Source organism: Heterodontus francisci, chromosome 32 (genome assembly GCF_036365525.1).
Source record: "Heterodontus francisci isolate sHetFra1 chromosome 32, sHetFra1.hap1, whole genome shotgun sequence".
Taxonomy (NCBI): domain Eukaryota; kingdom Metazoa; phylum Chordata; class Chondrichthyes; order Heterodontiformes; family Heterodontidae; genus Heterodontus; species Heterodontus francisci.
Window position 1 is genome coordinate 8915320 of NC_090402.1, and position 21248 is coordinate 8936567.

A 21248-nucleotide genomic window follows, 5' to 3' on the forward strand; every position below is an offset into this window, starting at 1 on the left:
CCAGTTGCCCCTTACTTGAAATCCGCATGCCTGGATAAAGACAGGGTTGGACTCAGCTTTGTGGGTCTCTAGCTGTTCCCTCCAACTTCATTCTCTGCACCTCTACCCTCAGTTTAGTATTACCCAAGAGCTTGACTAGCTTTGAGCTACTGAGTTCAAGACATCAGTGCATATTAGCCAGAGGGAAGCTAGGGAAGAAATAGTGGAGACTCTAACCACTATCTTTCAAACCTCCTTGCAGATGGAGTGGTGTCAGAGGACTGAAGGGTTGCAAATGTTACTCCACCGTTCACAATAGGGGAGAGAGATAAACCCAGCAATTACAGGCCAGTCAACCTCATATCAGTGGTGTGAGAACTTAATTTTCACTTGTAAAAACATGGGTTAATAAATGACAGACAGCGCCAATAAGGCAAATCGTGTCTGACAAACTTGATTGAGTTCTTTGATGAAATAAAGGATGAAGTTAGTGCAATTGATGATGGACTTCGATAGTGCTCGATAAAGTGCCGCATAATAGACTTGTTAGCAAAACTGAAGCCCATGGATTTAAAGGAGCATCATGGATACAAAATCGGCTAAGAGACAGAAAGCTGAGTCTATGGTTGTTTTTTGGACTGGAGGGAGGTATTTTCCAGAGGTTGGTATTAGGGCCACTGCTCTTTCTGATATATATTAATGAGCTGGACTTCCTATACAGGCCCTTATTTCAAAGTCTGCAGTTGACACAAAACTTGGAAATGTAGTAAACATTGAGGAAGATAGTAGCAAACTTTGGAAGGACACAGACAGACTGGTTAAATGGGAAGACACATGGCAGATGAAATTTAATACAGCGAAGTGTGAAATAATGCATTTTGGGAGGAAGAATGAAGAGAGGCAATATAAACTGAATGATAGAATTTTAAAGAGTGTGCAGGAACAGAGGCTGAATTTTCAGGCTCTGTCGATGTTGCCCCCCACGAAGCAGGAAGGCAAGTAGACTCGGTAAGAACCTTGCTAACTAGGGATTAAGGAGGCCAACTTTAATACATCAGTCAGCCTCCAGTTTCCTGACGTGATTGGGGGGGGGGGGCAGGCTGGGGTGCCAGCTCTCCAGGCAGGCCTACAGGCACGCCCTGCCTGCCTTGGAGGAGGTACAGCCAAAGGCTGGCCTGTAGAGGGGCTCCCTGCCCCCTCACACCACCCCCTCACAGTGGTGGCCTGGCAGCTTTTTGTATTTTTCAATTAAAGTTTTAAAAAAGTGGCTGAGAGGGCACCTGACTATTCAAGTGCCCTCTCAGTTACTTACCTGCTACTGCAGCCAGCTGCTCCTCTGAAGCTGGAAGGCCTCTGATTGGTCCTCCAGCTTCGAAAGCCCACCCACTGCCCTTAATTGGACAGGGAATCTATCTCAATGCCAATTAAGGTGGGGGAGGGCCTGGTCAAAATTCCAGGTCCGTGACAGTTTCCCCTTGGGGGTGGTTTCGGGACTGCAAAGAGTCCCAGCTCCAGTTTCCCATTCTGGGGATGAAAATTTAGCCCCTGGGGTTTCATGTACACAAATCTTTAGGGAATGATATCTGTGTTCCTCTAATCCTGGCCTTTTGTGTGTCCAGGATTTTAATCTTTCCACATTGGTGACCGCGCCTTCAGTTGCTTCGGCCCTAAGCTCTGGAATTCCTTAACTACACCTCTCTGCCTCTCTACCTCTCATTCCTCCTTCAGGACACTCCTCCAAACCTACCTCTTTGACAAAGCTTTTGGACATTTGGCCCAATATCTCCATTTGTGGCTCAGTGTCATACTTTGTTTTATAATGCTCCTGTGAAGCACCTTGGGATGATTTATTATGTTAAAGGTGCTATATAAATGTAAGTTGTTGTTGTTTGATTGGGTTGTGGCCACTTTTATTCACTTAAATTATTGGAATTTGGGAAATCAAGGAAAACTAGTGAAATGTGCTGTTGACACTAAATTGTGACCAGGACAGTAAAAATTGCAGAAAGATATAGATAGGCAGCTGGATGGGCAGCTGGGTGGCAGATACAATTCAATGTAGAGAAATGTAAAGTAATACATTTTAGAAATGAGTACAAATTTTAAATGGAATAGTGGAGCAGGGGAGTGTTGCTGTGTAAATACAAAGGCTATTAAACAGGGTAGAAAAAGTAGATAAGATCATAAAAAGAAAGTTTATCATGGTTTCTAGAGCCATTGATTATAAAAGTAAAGGGGGAATGTTGAACTGGTTCAGAATCATAGAAAGTTTAAGGCACAGAAAGAGGCCACTTGGCCCATCGTGTCTGTGCCGGCTGAAAAACGATCCACCTATTCTAATCCCACCTTCCAGCATTTGGTCTGTAGCACTGCAGATTACGGCACTTGAGGTGCATATCCAGATCCCTTTTGAATGAGTTGAGGGTCTGTCTCTGCCTCAACTACCCTTTTAGGCAGTGAGTTCCAGACTCCCACCACCCTCTGCATGAAAAAGTTCTTCCTCATCTCCCCTCTAATTTTTCTACCAATCACTTTAAATCTATGCCCCCTCATCACTGACTTCTCTGCTAAGGTGAATTGACCCTTCACCTCCATATTACATATTGAATATTAATCATATTTAACAAAAATTTTTTATTAAACACTTACCCTGTCTCCGATTGGACCAGGAGAACCTTCTACCTTCCCATCATCCCCTTGTTCACCCTGGAACATAAGAACAATTTGATTAGCAACATCCTCAGTACATTCTGGAAACCATAGCCTGCACAGAGGTTTAACTGGGAAGCCCTGGTAGTGTTCATGATTCAACTACTGTGGAAATAAGAGAAAGACTTGCAGTTATATAGCACCTTTCACTACATCCCAAAGCACTATACAGCTAATGCAACACTTTTAAAGTGAGTCACTGTTGTAATGTAGGAAATACGCACCCAATTTGCATACAGCAAGCTCCCACAAACAGCAATGTGGTAATGACCAGATATAGATTTTAAGAAAGCATTTGATAAAGTACCACATAAAAGGCTAGTTAACAAAATTGAGGCTCGTGGAATAGGAGGGTCAGTATCCATTGGATAAAACATACAAACATACTAATTAGGAGCAGGGGTAGGCCACTCGGCCCTTCGAGCCTGCTCTGCCATTCAATAAGTTCAAGGCTGAACTGGTTACTTCATATTCCCGCCTACCCCCAATAACCTTTCGCCCCCTTGTTCATCAAGAATCTATCTACCTCTGCTTTAAAATATTCAAAGTCACTGGCTTAAGGACAGAAAACAGCGAGTCGAGGTAAATGGTTGTTTTTCAGACTGGAGGATGGTAGACAGTGGTGTTCCCCAAGGGTCAGTGCTTTTTTTTGCCAAATATAAGTGACTTGGATCTTGAAATACAGAGCAGAATTTCAAAATTTGTTGACGACACCAAACTTGGAGGTCTGGCAAACAGTGAGGATGATATGAACCACCTGCAACAGGACATAGATAGGCTAGCAGAATGGGCAGACAGGTGGCAGCTGGAATTTAATACTGACAATTGTGAGGTGATGCATCTTGGCAGAGGAATAGGGAAAGGCTAAATACATTTAATGGCACAGTTCTAAAGAGTGTGCAGGAACAGGGGGACCTAGGGGTGCATGCACATCAATCTTGGAAGGTGGTGGAAATATTGAGAGAGTGGTTAGTAAAGCATATGGGATCTTGGGCTTCATAAATAGAGGCATTGAGTGCAAAAGTTATGCTGAGCCTTTATAAAGCTCTGGTTAGGCCCCAACTAGAGTATTGCATCCAGTTCTGGTCACCACACTTAAGGAAGGATGTGAGGGTCCTTGCGAGGGTGCAGAGGAGATTTACCAGAATGGTTCCAGGGATGGAGGATTTTAGTTCCAAGGTTAGGTTGGAAAAGCTGGGGTTGTTTTTCTTGGAGCAAAGGAGATTGAGGGGAGATCAGATAGAGGTTATGGTAGGCTTAGATAAGTTAGACAATGATAACCTGTTCCCATTAACTGATGGTACAGGAATTAGAGGACACAGGTTGAACATTTTGGGTAAGAGATGCAGGGGGAATGTGAGGAAGAACTTTTCTGCACAGTGAGTGGTAGTGACCTGGAAATCGCTTCCCACGAGGGTGGTGGAAGTGGAGACAATCAATGATTTCAAAAGGAAATCGGATGGGCACTTGAAGGAAACAAACTTGAAGGGCTACAGGCATTGAGTGGCTGTGACTGGATTGCTCCGCAGAGAGCCAGCATGGGCTCGATGGGCCGAATGTCCTCCTTCTATGCGGTAATGACTTTGAGTCTATGAGATGATCTGTTTTTCTGATGTTGATTGAGGGATGAACATTAGCCAGGACGCCAGGGAGACCCCGCCCCCCCCCCCCCCCCACTCTTCTTCAAAATAGTGCAGCACGCTCTCAGCAGCTTACTGGAGCATCAGCCTAGATTTGTGTACTCAAGTTTCTAGAGTGGGATTTGAACCCACTATGTTCTAACTCAGAGGCAAGAGTGGTTCTCAAACGAGCCATGGCTAGCACTTTAAATGTGTGTCCTAAAAGAAAGAAAATGAAACCAAGAGTTTATTTCCAGTAACCTAGCTTCTAACTGATACAGGGTTTACAGATGAACCTAGTAATCACACAGAGTTGCCAGCTCGGTGCGATACTGTCACTGGATTCTCTGAATAATATTACTTAATGCCGATACTGTTAACAAAAGATTGACTGGAAGATCTAGATTCATAAGTTCATCAGTCAGTAACACAATTCCAAAAAGATTTTACTAATTTCTACAAAGGTTTATGGCTGCATTGCAAAATGTCACAAATTCTGCACAAATAATTTTTTGATTGGGTGCAACCCAGCGAAACTGCTTCTGCCCCATGAGAACACCAGTTAGGCCACTCCCGAGTCTCCAAAAACGGCTAGAGATCATAATAAGAAATTAAACTGGAAAGCCGCAACCTGCCATAAAACCGGCACCTCTAACTCCCACACCAGTTTTTGGAGAACCATTTAGAAGGGTGTTGGTAGACTGTGCGGGACCTGTACCAAAAACAAAAGCAGGCCATCAATATAAACTCACTATTATGGATGTGGCTACTTGGTTCCCAGAGGCCATTCCCTTGAGAACAATTTCTGCTAAGGTAGTGGTAGAAATGTTAACCCAGTTTTTCACTTGATACGGCTTACCGAATGAGGTTCAGTTGGATCAAGGTTCCAATTTTATGTCTATAATTTTTCAGGAAGTAATGAGTAATCTGGGTATAACACAATTAAAGTTTTCAGCATACCAGTATAAAATGCTAGGTAGGCCACAGCTGGAGTACTGTGTACAGTTCTGGGCACCACACTATAGGAAGGATGTGATTGCACTGGAGAGGGTGCAGAGGACATTCACCAGGATGTTGCCTGGGCTGGAGCATTTCAGCTATGAAGAGAGACAGAAAAGGCTAGGGTTGTTTTGCTTAGAGCAGAGAAGGCTGAGGGGGGACCTGATTGAGGTACACAAAATTATGAGGGGCATAGTTAAGGTGGACGGGATGAAACCTTTTCCCTTAATGGAGGTGTCACTAACCAGGGAGCATAGATTTAAGGTAAGGGGCAGGAGGTTTAGAGAGGATTTGAGGAAAAATGTTTTCTCCCAGAGGGTGGTTGGAATCTGGAACACACTGCCTGAAGAGGTGGTAGAGGCAGGAACCCTCACAATATTTAAGAAGTATTTAGATGAGCATTTGAAACGCCATAGCATACAAGGCTACGGGCCAAGTGCTGGAAAATGGGATTAGAATGAATAGGCTTGATGGCCGGCGGGGAAATGGTGGGCCAAAGGGCCTGTTTCTGTGCTGTACAACTCTATGACTCTATAACATGATTCAGCACTTAGAAAAGTGTGAGCTACTCTGGACAGTCAATGTGAATTTGTAAAGGGCAGTTGATGCTTAATTAAATTCTGTAAAGAAGTCACTGAGCCGACAGGCAAAGAGAATGTAGTAGATGTAATTTATTTGGACTTTCAAAAAGCATTTGCTAAAGTGTGAAATAAGAGACCTATGAAGATTAAATTAAAGGCAAAGTAGTGACATGGATAGAGAGATATCTGAAGGTTAGTAAAGGCTCCCCCTCCCACCCCATGTCACTCAAACACATGTGCAAACAACAAGCAAGGAATAGCTTGGATGGTGTTTGAGGGAAGCACGTTATTCCCCACCACCTGCCCCATCGCTCACCCAAGCCAGCTCCAGAATCAGTGTGGTTCCATGGGTAGTACTCTTGCTCCTGGGGAGTGTCGCCAGAGCCAAGTCCATGGCACCACGGGTGGCTCAGCTGCACAGGGGGGTACAGGGAAGACTGGGAGAGCCATAGTGATAGGTGATTCAATAGTCAGGGGAACAGACAGGTGTTTCCGTGACCGCAGACGTGATTCCAGGATGGTGTGTTGCCTCCCTGGTGCTGGGGCCAAGGATGTCACTGAGTGACTGCAGAGCATCCTGAAGGGGAAGGGTGAACAGCCAGAAGTCGTGGTCCACATCGGAACCGACATAGGTTGCAGTCAGAATTTAGGGAGCTAGGTAACAAATTAGCAAGCGGGACCTCAAAGGTAGTAATCTCCAGATTACTCCCCGTGCCACATGCAAGTGAGTATAGAAATAGAAGGATAAGACAGATGAATGTGTGGCTGGAAAGATGGTGCAGGAGGGAGGGCTTCAGATTCCTGGGACATCGGGACCGGCTCTGGGGGAGATGGGACCTGTACAGGCCGGACGGGTTGCACCTGAACAGAGCCGGGACTGAGTTCCTTGCGGGACGTTTTGCTAGTGCTGTTGGGGAGGGTTTAAACTAGTTTGGCAGGGGGATGGGAACCGGAGGGTAGACTCAGCTGGGACAAAATCAGAAATTAAAATAGAAAGTGGAAAATTAATGGATGAGTCTGGAAGACTCAGGAGAAGAAATGAAGGTTAGAAAATACAAACGAGTTTGGCAGTGCTCAAGAGTATCTATTTCAATGCAAAGAGTATAGCAAATAAAGCAGATGAGCTGAGGGCACAGATTGACACATGGCAGTCTGATATCACAGCTATTACAGAAACAATGGCTTAAGGAGGGACAGGAATGGCAGCTCAACGTTCCTGATTAGAGGGTTTTCAGACGCGATAGGGAGGGGGATAATAAAGGAGAGGGAGTGGCAATTTGGTCAAGGAAACTATTACAGCTGTGAGGAGGGATGATATATTGGAAGGTTCATCAAATGAGGTCATATGGATGGAGCTAAGGAACAAAAAAGGGGCAGTCACACTGCTGTGGGTGTACTATAGACCCCATCCCCTACAGTCAAAGGGAGATAGAAGAGCAGATATGTAGGCAAATCTCTGAGAAGTGCAAGAACAACAGGGCAGTAATAGTAGGGAATTTTAACTACCCCAATATTAACTGGGATAGTTTTAGGGTGAAAGGAGTTGAGGGAGAAGAATTCTTGAAGTGCATTCAGGAGAACTTCTTTGCCCAGTATGTAGCAAGTCCAACAAGAGAGGGCACAGTTTTAGACTTAAAACATCTTTGGGTTCACCTTGATTTTGCTTGCTAATATTCTTTCATGCACTCTCTTTACTTTCGTAATTTCCTTTTTGATTTCACCCCTCCACTTTCTATACTCCTCTTGGCTGTCTGTAGTATTGAGTTCTCGGTGTTGGACATAAGCTTTTCTTTTCTGCCTTATCTTACCCTGTAGGCTCCTTGACATCAATGGGGCTCTAAATTTGGCCGCCTCATCCTTTTTCTTTGTGGGAACATGTTTATTCTGAACCTCTTGAATCTCCCCTTTGAATGTCTCCCACTGTTCTGACACTGAAAATGGGCAGGTGGAAGGAGTTTTAGGAATTGAAGATGGGCAGGTGGAAGGAGTTTTAGGAATTGAAGATGGGCAGGTGGAAGGAGTGGAGTGGGAGAGCATTTTGGTGATAGTGATCATAATTCAGTCAGTTTTAACATAATTATGGAAAAGGACGGTGATGGAACAGGGGTTAGAGTTCTCAATTGGGGCAAGGCCAATTTTACTAAACTGAGGAGTGATTTAGCGAGTGTGGACTGGAAACAGCTACTTGGGGCGGCACAGTGGCGCAGTGGTTAGCACTGCAGCCTCACAGCTCCAGGGACCCAGGTTCGATTCTGGGTGCTGCCTGTGCGGAGTTTTCAAGTTCTCCCTGTGACTGCGTGGGTTTTTGCCAGGTGCTCTGGTTTCTTCCCATAGCCAAAGACTTGCAGGTGATAGGTAAATTGGCCACTGTAAATTGCCCCCAGTGCAGGTAGGTGGTAGGGAATATGGGATTACAGTAGGGTTAGTATAAATGGGTGGTTGTTGGTCGGCACAGACTCAGTGGGCTGAAGGGCCTGTTTCAGTGCTGTATCTCTAAATAAAAAATAAATAAATAACAAGGAAGATAGATGAGGGTAGTGCAGTTGATGTGGTCTACTTGGATTTTAGCAAGGCTTTTGACAAAGTCCCACATGGCATACTGGTTAAAAAATAAAATCCCATGGGATCCAGGGAAATACAACAAAAGTGGATACAAAATTGACTCAGTGGCAGGAAACAAAGGATAATTGTTGACAGCTGTTTTAGCGACTGGAGGGCTGTTTCCAGTGGCGTTCCGCAGGGCTCAGTACTGGGTTCCCTGCTTTTCGTGGTGTATATTAACGATTTGGATGTAAATGTAGGGGGCATGATCAAGAAGTTTGAGACGCCACAAAGATTGGCCGTGTGGTAGATAGCGAGGAGGATAGCTGCAGGAAGATATTGATGGTCTGGTCAGATGAGCAGAAAAGTCGCAAATGGAATTCACCTTGGAGAAGTGTGAGGTGATGCATTTGGGGAGGTCAAACAAGGCAAAGGAATACACGATTAATGGGAAAATACTGAGACGTGTAGAGGAAGTGAGGGATCTTGGAGTGAATGACCACAAATCCCTGAAGGTAGCAGGACAGGTCGATAAGGTGGTTAAGAAGCCATATGGGATTCTTTCCTTTATTAGCCGAGGTTTGAATACAAGAGCAGGGAGGTTATGCTGGAACTGTATAATTCATTGGTTAGGCCACAACTTGAGTACTGTGTGCAGTTCTGGTCACCTCATAGCAGAAAGGATGTAATTGCACAGAGAGGGTATAGAGGAGATTTACGAGGATGTTGCCAGGACTGGAAAAATGCATCTATGAGGAAAGATTGGATAGGCTGGTGTTGTTCTCCTTGGAACAGAGAAGGCTGAGGGGAGATCTGATTAAAATGTACAATATTTTCAGGGGTCTGGATAGATTGGAGGTGAAGGGTCTATTCACCTTAGCAGAGAGGTCAGTGATGAGGGGGCATAGATTTAAAGTGAATGGCAGAAAAATTAGAAGGGAGATGAGAAAAAACGTTTTCACCCAGAGGGTGGTGGGAGTCTGGAACTCACTGCCTGAAAGGATAGTTGAGGCAGAAACCCTCAACTCATTCAAAAGGAGTCTGGATATGCACCTCAAGTGCTATAATCTGCAGGGCTACGGACCAAATACTGGAAGGTGGGATTAGAATGGGTGGATTGTTTTTCGGCCGGCACAGACATAATGGGCCAAGTGGCCTCTTTCTGTGCCTTAAACTTTCTATGATTCCTAAGTCAGAAAGTTGTTGGTTCAAGTCATGCTCTAGGACTTGAACACAAAAAGAAATCTAGGCTGACACTCTAATGCAGTACCAAGGGAGTGCTGTGCAGTTTGGAGAAAACATTGCTCCTGACTCCCTAAAGCTTGCCCACCATCTACAAGGCATAAGTTAGCAGGGTGATGGAATACTCTCCAGTTGTCTAGCTGACTGTGGCTCCAATAACATTCAAGTAGTTTGATGCCATCCAATACAAATGCCCACTTGATCAGCACTCCATGCACCATCTTAAACATTTACTCCCTCTGCCAGTAGCAGCAGTGTGTACTATCAACAAGATACACTGCAGCAACTTGCCCAGGCTTCTTCAACAGTACCTTACAAAGATCTACAAATCCTTCAACACCTCTACCACCTAGAAGAACAAGGACATCAGATAGATGGGAGCACCACAACCTGTAAGTTCCCTCCAAGTCACCTGACTTGGAACTATATCACCATTCCCTTATCTTCGCTGGATCAAAATCCTGGAACTCCCTCTCTGACAGCGCTGTGGGTGTATTTACACCAGATGGATGGCATCCATTCACAAAGGCGGCTCACCACCACCTTCTCAAGGGACCATTAGGGATGGGCAATAAATACTGGCCTTGCCAGCGATGCTCACATCCCACGAATGAATAAAAAAGCAAAACGAATTTCAGGACAATGGGAAATGGGCAGGGGGATGGGACTAATTGAATAGCTCTTTCAAAGTGCTGTCAAAGGTATGATGGGCTGAATAGCCTCCTTTTGAACTGCATCATTCTATGATCCTATTAGGCTCGTTTAAAAAAAAAGTGATGACAAATAAGTCTTAGGATTTTACTAAAAGACAGCTCCGGTCCTTGTGAGTCAGAACACCAGACATTATGAAACAATTTTCTTTCCTAATCTTCCAGTGAAATGCAATCTTTTTCCCTGGGTTCTGTGCAGACAGCAAGTTAATTTTGACTGTCAGGATTTGGCAGTTGTTACTACCTTCAGGATTGTTAGAGAATCATGGGGAGTTTGTTTTCCTGTGGCTTCAATCCAACTGGAACAGAGTCTGTTTTTCATTGCCGATAATGTAGAGGTGAGTCAGCAATGAACCACAGGACGGAGTTCTTTTTTAGCCAAGTCTGGAAAACTCATTCAGTTTTAAACCAAACAAGAAAACTCCAAACATCAGAACAATTGGAAAATGGGAGTAATTATATTTAAAGCCAGTTTAAAAAAAAATAGATCTTTTCCATTCCCCTCCAATGAACTCAATAATTTTTTATAAGTACAATTGCTATATTTGGTAACCTCATCTGGTTGCTCCCGTCATCCCTATTTCATTATTGAATTTTACAAGAACCTTTTATAAAATGAATGTTATTTAAGCCAGTTTCTTTTGAAACCAAATCATTGCTTGCAAATGCAATATTGGTGTTTGTCATACTCTACTTTCTGAGGTATGATTCAGTTTCTTTGAAGAGGAAAGAACGAGTCCACATAATGGCACGTGAAATTATGGCAGTTGGTGCTTTAATGCATTTTTTTTAAACTTCTAGTTTAATGGAGACATTAGCCTGTTTAAAGTGAATGCACTGCTAAAACGTTCAGACGAAGGTGTTTTGTACGAATTGATTGTAGCTCAGGACATGAACCATGCTGCCTGGGGTTGTTCCCCTCAGAGCAGAGATGGCTAAGAGGAGAATTGATGGAGATGTTCAAAATTATGATGGTTTTTTTTAATTGGCATCCTTCCATCTACGAAAGATGATGGACACGCAGCAAACATTTCATTTAGGTGGGGTGCCTTCTCTTGGTGCACCTTTGCTAATGGCTGTGAAGGCCAATCCTTGAGAGGCAGGTTCTGCCACAAGTACCGCACATGAAGCTGCCAAGTGACGCTGTGAGTTGTTGTTTTTGACGTTGGCACCTGTTGCCGAGCTGCTGTAGCAACTGGTCGTCATGGTAGTGCACACCAGCCCACAGGATGTGTCGCCATTTCCCTCTTTCACCAGCAAGTCACTCCCAGGTGCGATAGTCAACATTTAGAGCCTTCGTGTTAAGCTTGTAAGCATCCTTGAAGCAGAGCTTTGGGTGCAGATAGAGTAAATAAAGAGAAACGGTTTCCAATGGCCAACGGGGCAACAAGAGGGCACAGATTTAAGGTGATTGGCAAAAGAACCAGAGGCGACATGAGGAAAAACGTTTTTATGTAATGAGTGGTTAGGATTTGGAATGCTCTGCCTGATAGGATGTTGGATACTGATTCAATAGCAGCCATTAAAAGGGAATTGGATAAATACTTGAAGGAGAAAACATTTCAAGGATATGGAGAAAGAGCAAGAAAGTGCAACTAATTGCATTGTTTTTTGAAAGAACCAGCAGTCTTGATGGGCTGAATGGCCTTCTTCTGTGCTATACTATGATTCTATGATTAACGTTAAATTGATCATATAGGAAATTATTAGGAGAGAAATTCTAATTTTAAGATGCAATGCATTCCTATGACCTCCTGTGAAAGCAGCTGGTCTCAAAGAGACTGTAATAAAACATAACCAACAATGCAATCTCCAGTCCTTCAGTTCCTTAAGAGCTGAAGTCTGTTGATGGCACCACAACGTATCATGAAATCCAACTCCCTCTCCCCCAGTTTGGTGCTGTCTTCAAGGTGAAAACGGTGCGGATTTAAGTGATTGAAAAGTCAAATGGTCAAAGTAAATACAGGAAGCAACTTCAGAAATAGGAGTTTGGCAGTAAGAAATACATTTATCCAAATTGCACATCAATCTCAACAGCTTGAGTCAAAGAAAAAGGTACTGGGATTCTACAAAATAGAAGCTATGGATTTTAGGAAGTTACAATCAGGAGTAATAATCTTTGAAAACTATTACCATGTAAAGTTTCAATGCAGTCTGATGTAACTGTACTTTTTGTAGTGTGGATCAATAGTGAACAGGAAACTACAATTATAAGCCACGGACCCTTACAGAAAATCTAAAGAGAAACAAAGTGATTCCTGACAACGCAGCGGCCCACTGACCTCATCAGAGTGCGCCAAGTTGCACACATGCGCGGTTACATCTTGCCAGGAATAAGTGCCGCCTGCGCCGGATGACGTCACCGCACAGCGCCAACGTCATCACGTATCAGCGCCTGGTCCATCTTTGTGCATGCGCAATACAGCGTCATCGGGTATCCAGCCCTCCCACTCTGAATGGGAGACTTTGAGGCTGAAGCTCTTTCCCACTGGGCAACTTGCTCCAGGCCTCGATGCTTCCTCCCCTCAGTTGCTGGCTCCAGACCTCATTGTTCCGCCCCCCCCCCCCACTTCCCTGGCCAATTGTTCTTCGCTCCTCGCTTCACAGAACCCCGCTCTCTGGCTGCTTGCTCCCCGCTTTCCTGCCCTCCCTCCAGCTGCTAGCTCCAGGCCACGCCGTTTCCCTCCTCTTGGCCACAGCACGTGGAGACTGATCAAACATGTGAGCAAATGGCCAAGAGGAAGGAAGCGGCACAGCCTGGAGCTAGCAGCTGGAGGGGTGGGGGGGGGAAGCAGGGAGTGAGTGGCCGGAGAGCGGGGTGCTGAGGAGCGCGGAACAATCGGGCAGGGGAGTCAGGGGGAGCACTGAGGTCTGGAGCGAGTGGCTGAGGTGGGGGGGGGGAAGCGGCCCCTGGGGAGAGGGAGAAAGCAAGTTGCCGAGGGGGGAGAGTGACCAGTGGGGTGGGAGCTAATAGCTGCATTCGGGTGAAATCAGTCCTGGTCAGTCATATAAACAAATCACAATAACGAATTGGCAGCGCATTTTATACTCTGCCCAATTTTCTTTTCCAGCGATCAGGGTGCCAATTCACTATCTTCCAGTGGAAAGTCAATTATAAAATTCCTTTTGTATTTAATAGGATTACTGGAATATTAAATGGATCTGAGGATTACAGTTAGTATCCTATAACTACATAGCATATTACTGGGCTTCCATCTAACTTACTGTAAGGTTAGTTTGCTAGAACGATCTAACCATAAGCATTTCCTGTGATAATTTGAGCAGCGCCATCTTTAATCCTGGCAGCTGCCTGAACGTCACAGACACCGACGTTCCAGTTGAAGAGCCTGCATTAGCGCATGTGCAATTACTGCGCCACCTAGTGGTTGCATTGTCAGCAAATGAAGCCAAAGGGAAATGGCCTGAAATCACAGGATTCCCACATTGCTGGGAGAAATTCAGCAGAGTGCAACATCTGGCCGCTGATACCCTAACTTGCACGGTTGAATGACCATCAGTGGCTCAATGGGTAGTACTCCTACTTCTGAGTCAGGAAAGTTGGGAGTTCAAGTCCCACTCCAAGAATTGAGCTCAAAAACTAACGCTGACACTCCAGTGTAGTACTGAGGGAGTGCTGCACTGTCGGAGATGCTGTGTTTTGGATTAGACATTAAACCAAGGTCCTCTCTGGTGGATGTAAAAGATCCTGTGGCACTATTAAGAAGAAGCACAGCAGAGTTATGCTTGGTGTCCTGACCAATATTTATCCCTCAACCGACATCACAGATTATTAGGTCATTATCACATTGCTGTTTGTGGGAGCTTGCTGTGCGCAAATTGGCTGCTTCATTTCCTACATTACAGTGGCATAGAATGGAGATGCAAGGGTTCTATCCTAACTGTGCTGAGTTACCAAACTCAGCTATGAAGAGAGGAGGTATGGAGGTGAATCAATGCCCTGGGTTGGCGATGGTTGGGAGATTTGTCCATCGCGGTATAGTCAGTGCAAGTAGCCTGATCCCAACTTGCCTGTCCCAACCTGCCAGCTGCAAGGGATGATGGATGCATGGCTAAGGGATGATGGACAAAGAGTGAAGCAGGTGGGGAGGAAGGTTTTCCAAGGAGGGCAAAGACTTAAAATTCAATCCTTAATAATCCAACTCAGTGGATTTCAAAGTGAGTAAACAATGGCAGAGAGCCAGCACGGACATGATGGGTCAAATGGCCTCCTTCTGTGCTGTCGCCATTCTATGATTCTAATTATTTTTATATATCAGAACCTTCTCACTGGACAGTCTTTGTCATTGTCAAATTAAAAATGCTGCTTTCTGGAGACCACGATGCAGATAACTTTTAAAAAACGAAAGTCACAAATCCACAATTAATGGTCATGAAATACAAATTCTAGACTTGAGCAATACTGGACTCGACTACATCGAGGATTTCAGAAACACAATAGCACAGGTGCAGAACCAGACTTCCAGTATCTCCCTGCGCAGACAATCGAACATCTACATAAATGCAGTTCAAATGAAAATAAACAAATGGTCCCTCTTGGCCCCTCCCCTCGAGAAAGATTAAAGGGAACTGCAATGCACTGGAGATTCAGAGACCTTTAAGAGACCGCTATAAATTATAAACCATAAGCTACCATCGACTGCACATGAAGACTGTTTCATCTTTGATTCAGCTCAGTATTCGACGTAACAATTCATTTCCAGATGTGTGTAACTGCAGACCAACTAGTTAATGTGTACAGAACTAGATGCTGGCTGCGTTAACAGAGTGGTTTGTTTCATGATTTAATTAGCCACATTGAAAGTGAATACAGTAAAGAGCCTGGAGCATGTGTCCCTGAGATAACTGATACATATAGGTCACTGAATGCAATCGAATTGTATAAACTGAATTGATTTGGGGAACAGCTGCAGACTGCAGAGCTGGATGTACAGTTCGCTGTTTAGCTTAGTGTTTTTACTGATGCCAAAACACTATTTAACTTCTATAGAGCTTTCACTGCTGAGTAATTAAAAGCTAACTTTAAAAATTAGGCAATGTTACCTTTTCGCCTTTCAGACCAGGTGGTCCTTTCGGGCCTGGTGACCCTTTATGTCCCTGTAAAAGACAAAAATGAGTTTTAAATATTCTAGCAACAACCAGGTTAAGGCGAAAGGGTACAAGCGGTTATACAGCATTACAGACCAGCAATTTGAAAGCATCATAAGATTCACCAGAAGAAAAGGCTGCAAGGGTTGCAACCATAACTCCTGTACAGCTTGTTTTGCTTTACACTAATCTGTGACACTAATCTCAAGGAGAGAGTACTCTCAGTCTGATAATGGGGTGTTCCGAATGTAAATGTGCCATATCTCACTGTAATAAACACAGCTTCATCACTGGCACGTCTCATGTACACTGCAGACATATACTTTGCCTTTATGAAAGACAAATGGCACCTGTCGAACACAATCCTGCGGCATTACGATAAAGGTCTCGAATGTAAAATCAGGCTAGGTGTAAGATGGCAGCTGATCCAATCCACTCAGTTCTCCGCCTGGGAATGGGTGTTTAGTTTAAAATTACTCCTACTGTCTGTAGGGCGAAAATTTGATTTTAACTCACCTGGGGACCAGTAAAATCATTGAAAGCAAAGAGATTTTACAGCATGGAAGGAGGGCATTTCCCCATTGGGTCTGTGCCAGCTGTCAAACAGCCACCCAGTCTCATTCCACTTTCCAGCTCTTGGTCCGTAGCATTGTGGGTTACAGCACTTCAAGTGCATATCCAAGTACTTTATAAGTCTTGTGAGGGTTTCTGCCTCGACCACCCTTTCAGGCAGTGAGTTCCAGATCCCCACCACCCTCTGGGTGAAAAATATTTTCCTCGACTCCCTTCTAAGTCTCCCACTCCTAATAGAATGGATCAGTACAATGCAATAATAAAGACTGCAGACAATGTTCCGATGTGACAAGTATCATCCCAGTCTTAATGTGTTGTTGCTTGATCACTTTAAGCTGGCATCTGTTACAGAAGTTTTTTTTTTCTCTCTATTTGGACATGCATTGAACTTAGTGCAGGACATTGATGCGTGTTACTGAACATGAGTGAAGGGTCTGGATTCTGATCCCTTTTGGCTATTGTCTGGAAGCTGTAGTATCCCTCACTCAGCAATCGACCGGACACTTTCGCAACTTCAAATTTCATCCCATCATAAAAAACCCAGCAGAAGGAAGATGATGAATGAGGTTAATGTTGGGGTCCCCAAGCGCATGAGGAAATAAACAGTCCCTGTTTCCTCAGTAAATTCTATAACCGATGGGTCAAAGCACTTAATCACGCTGAGGGCACCATGGATTGTCTCAGTCACATTATCCCAAGCAGGGGTACCTGTTACTAAGAGAAGAGACTATTTCTAATGACAGGGTAAAGTTGCTAGTTTGCTGAGATTGTGATGATTTACAGGGAACTGTAGTCTCCTGCTGCCTTGCTTCATTACCTTAGGGGTTCAGAAGGAAATGTCCAAAGTGTTTCCCAAAAGTAATGTACAGCACAGTTTTTTCCCTTTATTTTCTACCTCTTGTAAGAGGTTACACAGCTCAGGGAGTGGGTATGAGGCGTGCTGTATGGTTGGTGTATGAAGTTGGCAGGACTGGTGGAGGCAGGAATCCTCACGACATTTAAGAAGTATTTAGATGAGCACTTGAAACGCCATAGCTTACAGGACTACGGGCCAAGTGCTGGAAAATGGGATTACAATAGTTAGCTGCTTGATGGTCAGCACGGACACGATGGGCCGAAGGGCCTGTTTCTATGCTGTATAACTGTATGACTCTATGACTGGGAGGACAGGATGGCCCTTCAATTCATACGGTCAAATTTAAAGTTTGGATAGAAAAACATTTTTTCTGCGTGGTGGTTGAAAATGGAAGTGATCTGTGTGAAAGATTACTCCTTTAAATCGAATCACCAAGTGTTATCCACTGGGGGGCTCTTTGGGATCATTCAAATTATTTGAAGATTTGAAATAAGTCAGAGTCCTCGGATGTTATTTCACTTCATAAGCTACGCAGCTTATTCTGTTTAACTTTGGTCACCCTCTGTACTTTATTTCGCAATTTTCACTTTTTCATGCCCTTTTCACATTGGTGAAATATTTTCTTGCTCCACTGTTCAAATGCAACCATCTGAGATCGTTTACAGGTTTAAAGGGGTAGAAGTGTATTTATTGGATTGCATCTTATAACTTGCCATGGTCAAATTTCTAATGCTGCACCAGAAGGTTGCAGATTCTGACTGCACAGATGAAGCCTGACCTGCTGAGTATTTCCAGTTTTTATTTTCATACATTCAGCATTTGTACTATTTTTGTTTTGATCATAACCACTACACTAGTGTGTCTTAGGACAGTGCTGTAAAACTTAGATAACTTTACTATATCTTCTGGTAAATGTGTTTGCTACTACATCATAGTGAATGTCACATCAATCAGATGATAATATTCCTCTGTTGTACCTGGCTCGCATTCATATCTTGTACTCTACTTTATCTCTGTCTCAGCTTATCTGCTGCTGAAACCTTCATCTATGCCTTTCTTACCTCTAGACTTGACCATTCCAATGCACTCTTGGCTGGTCACATTTGAGGTCATCCAAAACTCTGCTGCCCGTGTCCTCACTCGCACCAATTCCGTTCCCCTATCACCCCTGTGCTCGCTGACCTACATCGGCTCCCGGTCGAGTAACGTCTCAATTTTAAAATTCTCATCCTTGTTTCAAATCCCTCCATGGCCTCGCCCCTCCCTGGTTCTAATCTCCTCCAGCCCCGCAACCCTCCAAGATATCTGCGCTCATCTAATTCTGGCTTTTGAATATCCTCAATTTTAATCCCTCTGCCATCGGCAGCCTTGCCTTCAGTTGCCTGGGCCCTAAGCTCTGGAGTTACCTCCAAACCTCTGTGCCTCCCCACCTCTTTTTCCTCCTTTAAGGCACTCCTTAAAATCAATCTCTTTGACCAAGCTATTGGTCAACTGACCTAATATCTCCTTATGTGGCTCAATGTCAAATGTTTTATAATGCTCCTGTGAAGCACCTTACGTTAAAGATGCAATATAAATATAAGCTGTGTAAGCAGAATATTTCGATTAACAATTAGAAGGGAGCATCTGATAGAACACCAAGGCTGATCGTCTGTGATTTCAACCAGTTCTTGTGCCCAATGTTTCTCCCTAACTCCTCCCACAACCTTCCCTGAAGGTACAGATTCATGCTGGGATTTTCTGACAGGCCTCATTCAGTAACGTGCTTGCCAGCGTCATGTTAGATTACTTTGCCAAAGGGAGCAGTTCAGTCAGAGACAATTACATTTTTTAAAGGGAAGAGTAGATAAACATTTGGAGCAGTGGGACAGTGGGATTATTCTTGGATTGCTTTAGCAAAGAGTCGATGCACACAGCATGAGCCAAAAGGTCTCCTTCTGTGGGATAAACCTCAATGTTACTAATACCTTTACAACACAAGCAATTCACTTTCTGGATTACTGAGTGATATCAAGCAACAAGGATTTCAACCTTCTGCATTGCAGGAAAATACAGTAAAGTAGTGGTTATGATCAAAAAACAAAAGAATTGGGGTTCTTGGAAATATGAAAATAAAAACAGAAAAATCTGGAGCTACTTGGCCGCATCTGTGGTAAACCAGCAACGGCCAATGTCACCTGCCGTTTGGTACTGCTGGAGGCTGTGAGTTCAAACCCCACCATAGCGAGTTGTAAAATTGCTTTCAATAAATCTGATAATTTCTGTGCCAGAAAAACTTTTCCCTGAGGGAAGGGGACGTGTCACCCCCTACTCATTCAGGCTGACGCACACCTCCAGTGTGGTTGACTCTTTATGCTCTCTGGACTGGAATCGGAAGCCACTCTGTTGTGAAAATGTTACCGTGATTGAGTACAATAAACGTGCCCATACCAGCATCACCAACATCCCAAGAACGGATTTTTAAAAAATGATTTAGTGACGTTACTGAAGTCTTCACACAGTTCATTCAGATCTATTAGAAGGCTACAGATTGTGAAACGTTACTGTCTAAAGTTCTATCTCATTTTCAGACCTGTGCAGTGAGCTGTCCTTACCTCATACCCTGCAATCCCTGGTTCACCCTGAGCTCCCATGCGACCAGGAGCACCCTGTTGAAGAGGGAAAGGAAGAAAAGCTTATCAGACAGCTGAATCAGGAAGCAAGCATGCGATTGTAAATGTGAAATCACTTTGCTCATCCACTCTTTAGAAAATAAATTTTATACATTTATTAGCTTCCTTTTTGCAATGCCAATCAGGACCTAGAGTATCTCGAAATGTAAAGTTCAAAGGAACTTTCAACAACAGATACTGCCAGCTGAGGAAGGAAAATCATGTACTTATATCTTTCTACACGAACCTATATTATCCAACACTGTAAAAATAGAGGAAAGTCTTCAATAAGGTGCCATTTCAATCTATCAGTTTTGAGAAATATAAATTAGCACATCAATAATGGTCTCTTTTTGGAAACGTTTTGAACAATAAACACTTGCAGTCTTTCTGGACTCATGTTCGAGTACCTTGTGCTGTAGTAGGATAGTTTATCTCCCGTATCTAATGTGTTCAGTATCCAGAACTTCTACGCATTCAGTGTATGGATCATTTATATGCAATGTCCTGTTTAATGTACACAGCTTCTGCACGCAATTCCCTGCTCAATGTTCCAGTTCCACATGCAATATTGTTCAGCGCACAGAGCCTCTGCGTGCAATGCTCTGTTTAGTGTGCAGATCCTCTGTGCAAAATGTTCAGTGTACAGAGCAGTCAATGACATTGTACGTTTACAGACTTTTATCGTCATTTAATATTCCATCCTTAGCAGACAATAGCTGGCATTAATATTGTACAGGCAATTAACTAGGTGGCACAGTGGCGAGCACCGCAGCCTCACAGCTCCAGTGACTCGGCTTCAGTTCTGGGTACTGCCTGTGTGGAGTTTGCAAGTTCTCCCTGTGACCGTGTGGGTTTCCTCCGGGTGCTCCGGTTTCCTCCCACAGCCAAAGACTTGCAGGTTGATAGGTAAATTGGCCATTGTAAATTGCCCCTAGTGTAGGTAGGTGGTAGGAGAATGGTGGGGATATGGTAGGGAACATGGAATTAATGTAGGATTAGTATAAATGGGTGGTTGATGGTCGGCACAGACTCGGTGGGCCAAAGGGCCTGTTTCAGTGCTGTATGACTCTATGACCATAACTTTTGTTTTAACATGCATTATTTGTGCCTCCTTCACTAATAGAAAATCATTTTTTATAACATGACCCTGACTGTAACATTTCTTTTGTGCAGCAATTAAATGTAACAATATAAAGTCTAATAGTCGTTTAGTAGTACAGAACTTGAGTATTGCTGAAAATAGAGACATGTTGTCGAAGCTTTTCGTCTTGCACTCATCAGGACAATCTGCAAGAATACCAATGTAAGGGAAAACAACAACTTATACTGCATGAAAAGAGAGTGCTGATTGGTTGGCAAGTGGACTCTGATTGGTAGAGGCATTGCCATGGAGAATGCACCAGTTTACAGTGACTAACAGTTAACTGCCAAGCTTGTTTAAAATTTAAACCAGGCAGCTTGGCTCTGATTGATCAAGGCATTGCCCCGAGGAATGAACCAGCGAATGGCTGTCACTTATTTTGCTCAGCTGGAACAGGCGCAATGTTTGTACATTTTCTTTCTGTTTGCAAAGAACAGTGCCCTGTGTGTTAACATATGCAGCCTCCAGTACGCGCATATACGCCATACTGCGAGCCCTACTGACAATCTTAAATTGGTTGTCAGTGTAATTCTTAGCA

At 43.9% G+C, this 21248-nt stretch overlaps 1 protein-coding gene across 1 annotated transcript in view; it reads right to left on the reverse strand.

Annotated features, from left to right (window-relative positions):
- The window catches only part of col27a1b (collagen, type XXVII, alpha 1b), a 592171-nt gene that overhangs the window by 62761 nt on the left and 508162 nt on the right, over positions 1 to 21248 (reverse strand). The window contains exons 40-42 of the mRNA XM_068012172.1: positions 19510 to 19563; positions 15442 to 15495; positions 2629 to 2685 (exon numbers count right to left, since the gene is read on the reverse strand). Coding sequence (XP_067868273.1) covers positions 2629 to 2685; positions 15442 to 15495; positions 19510 to 19563 — 165 coding nt within the window. The remainder of the gene's footprint in view (positions 1 to 2628; positions 2686 to 15441; positions 15496 to 19509; positions 19564 to 21248) is intronic.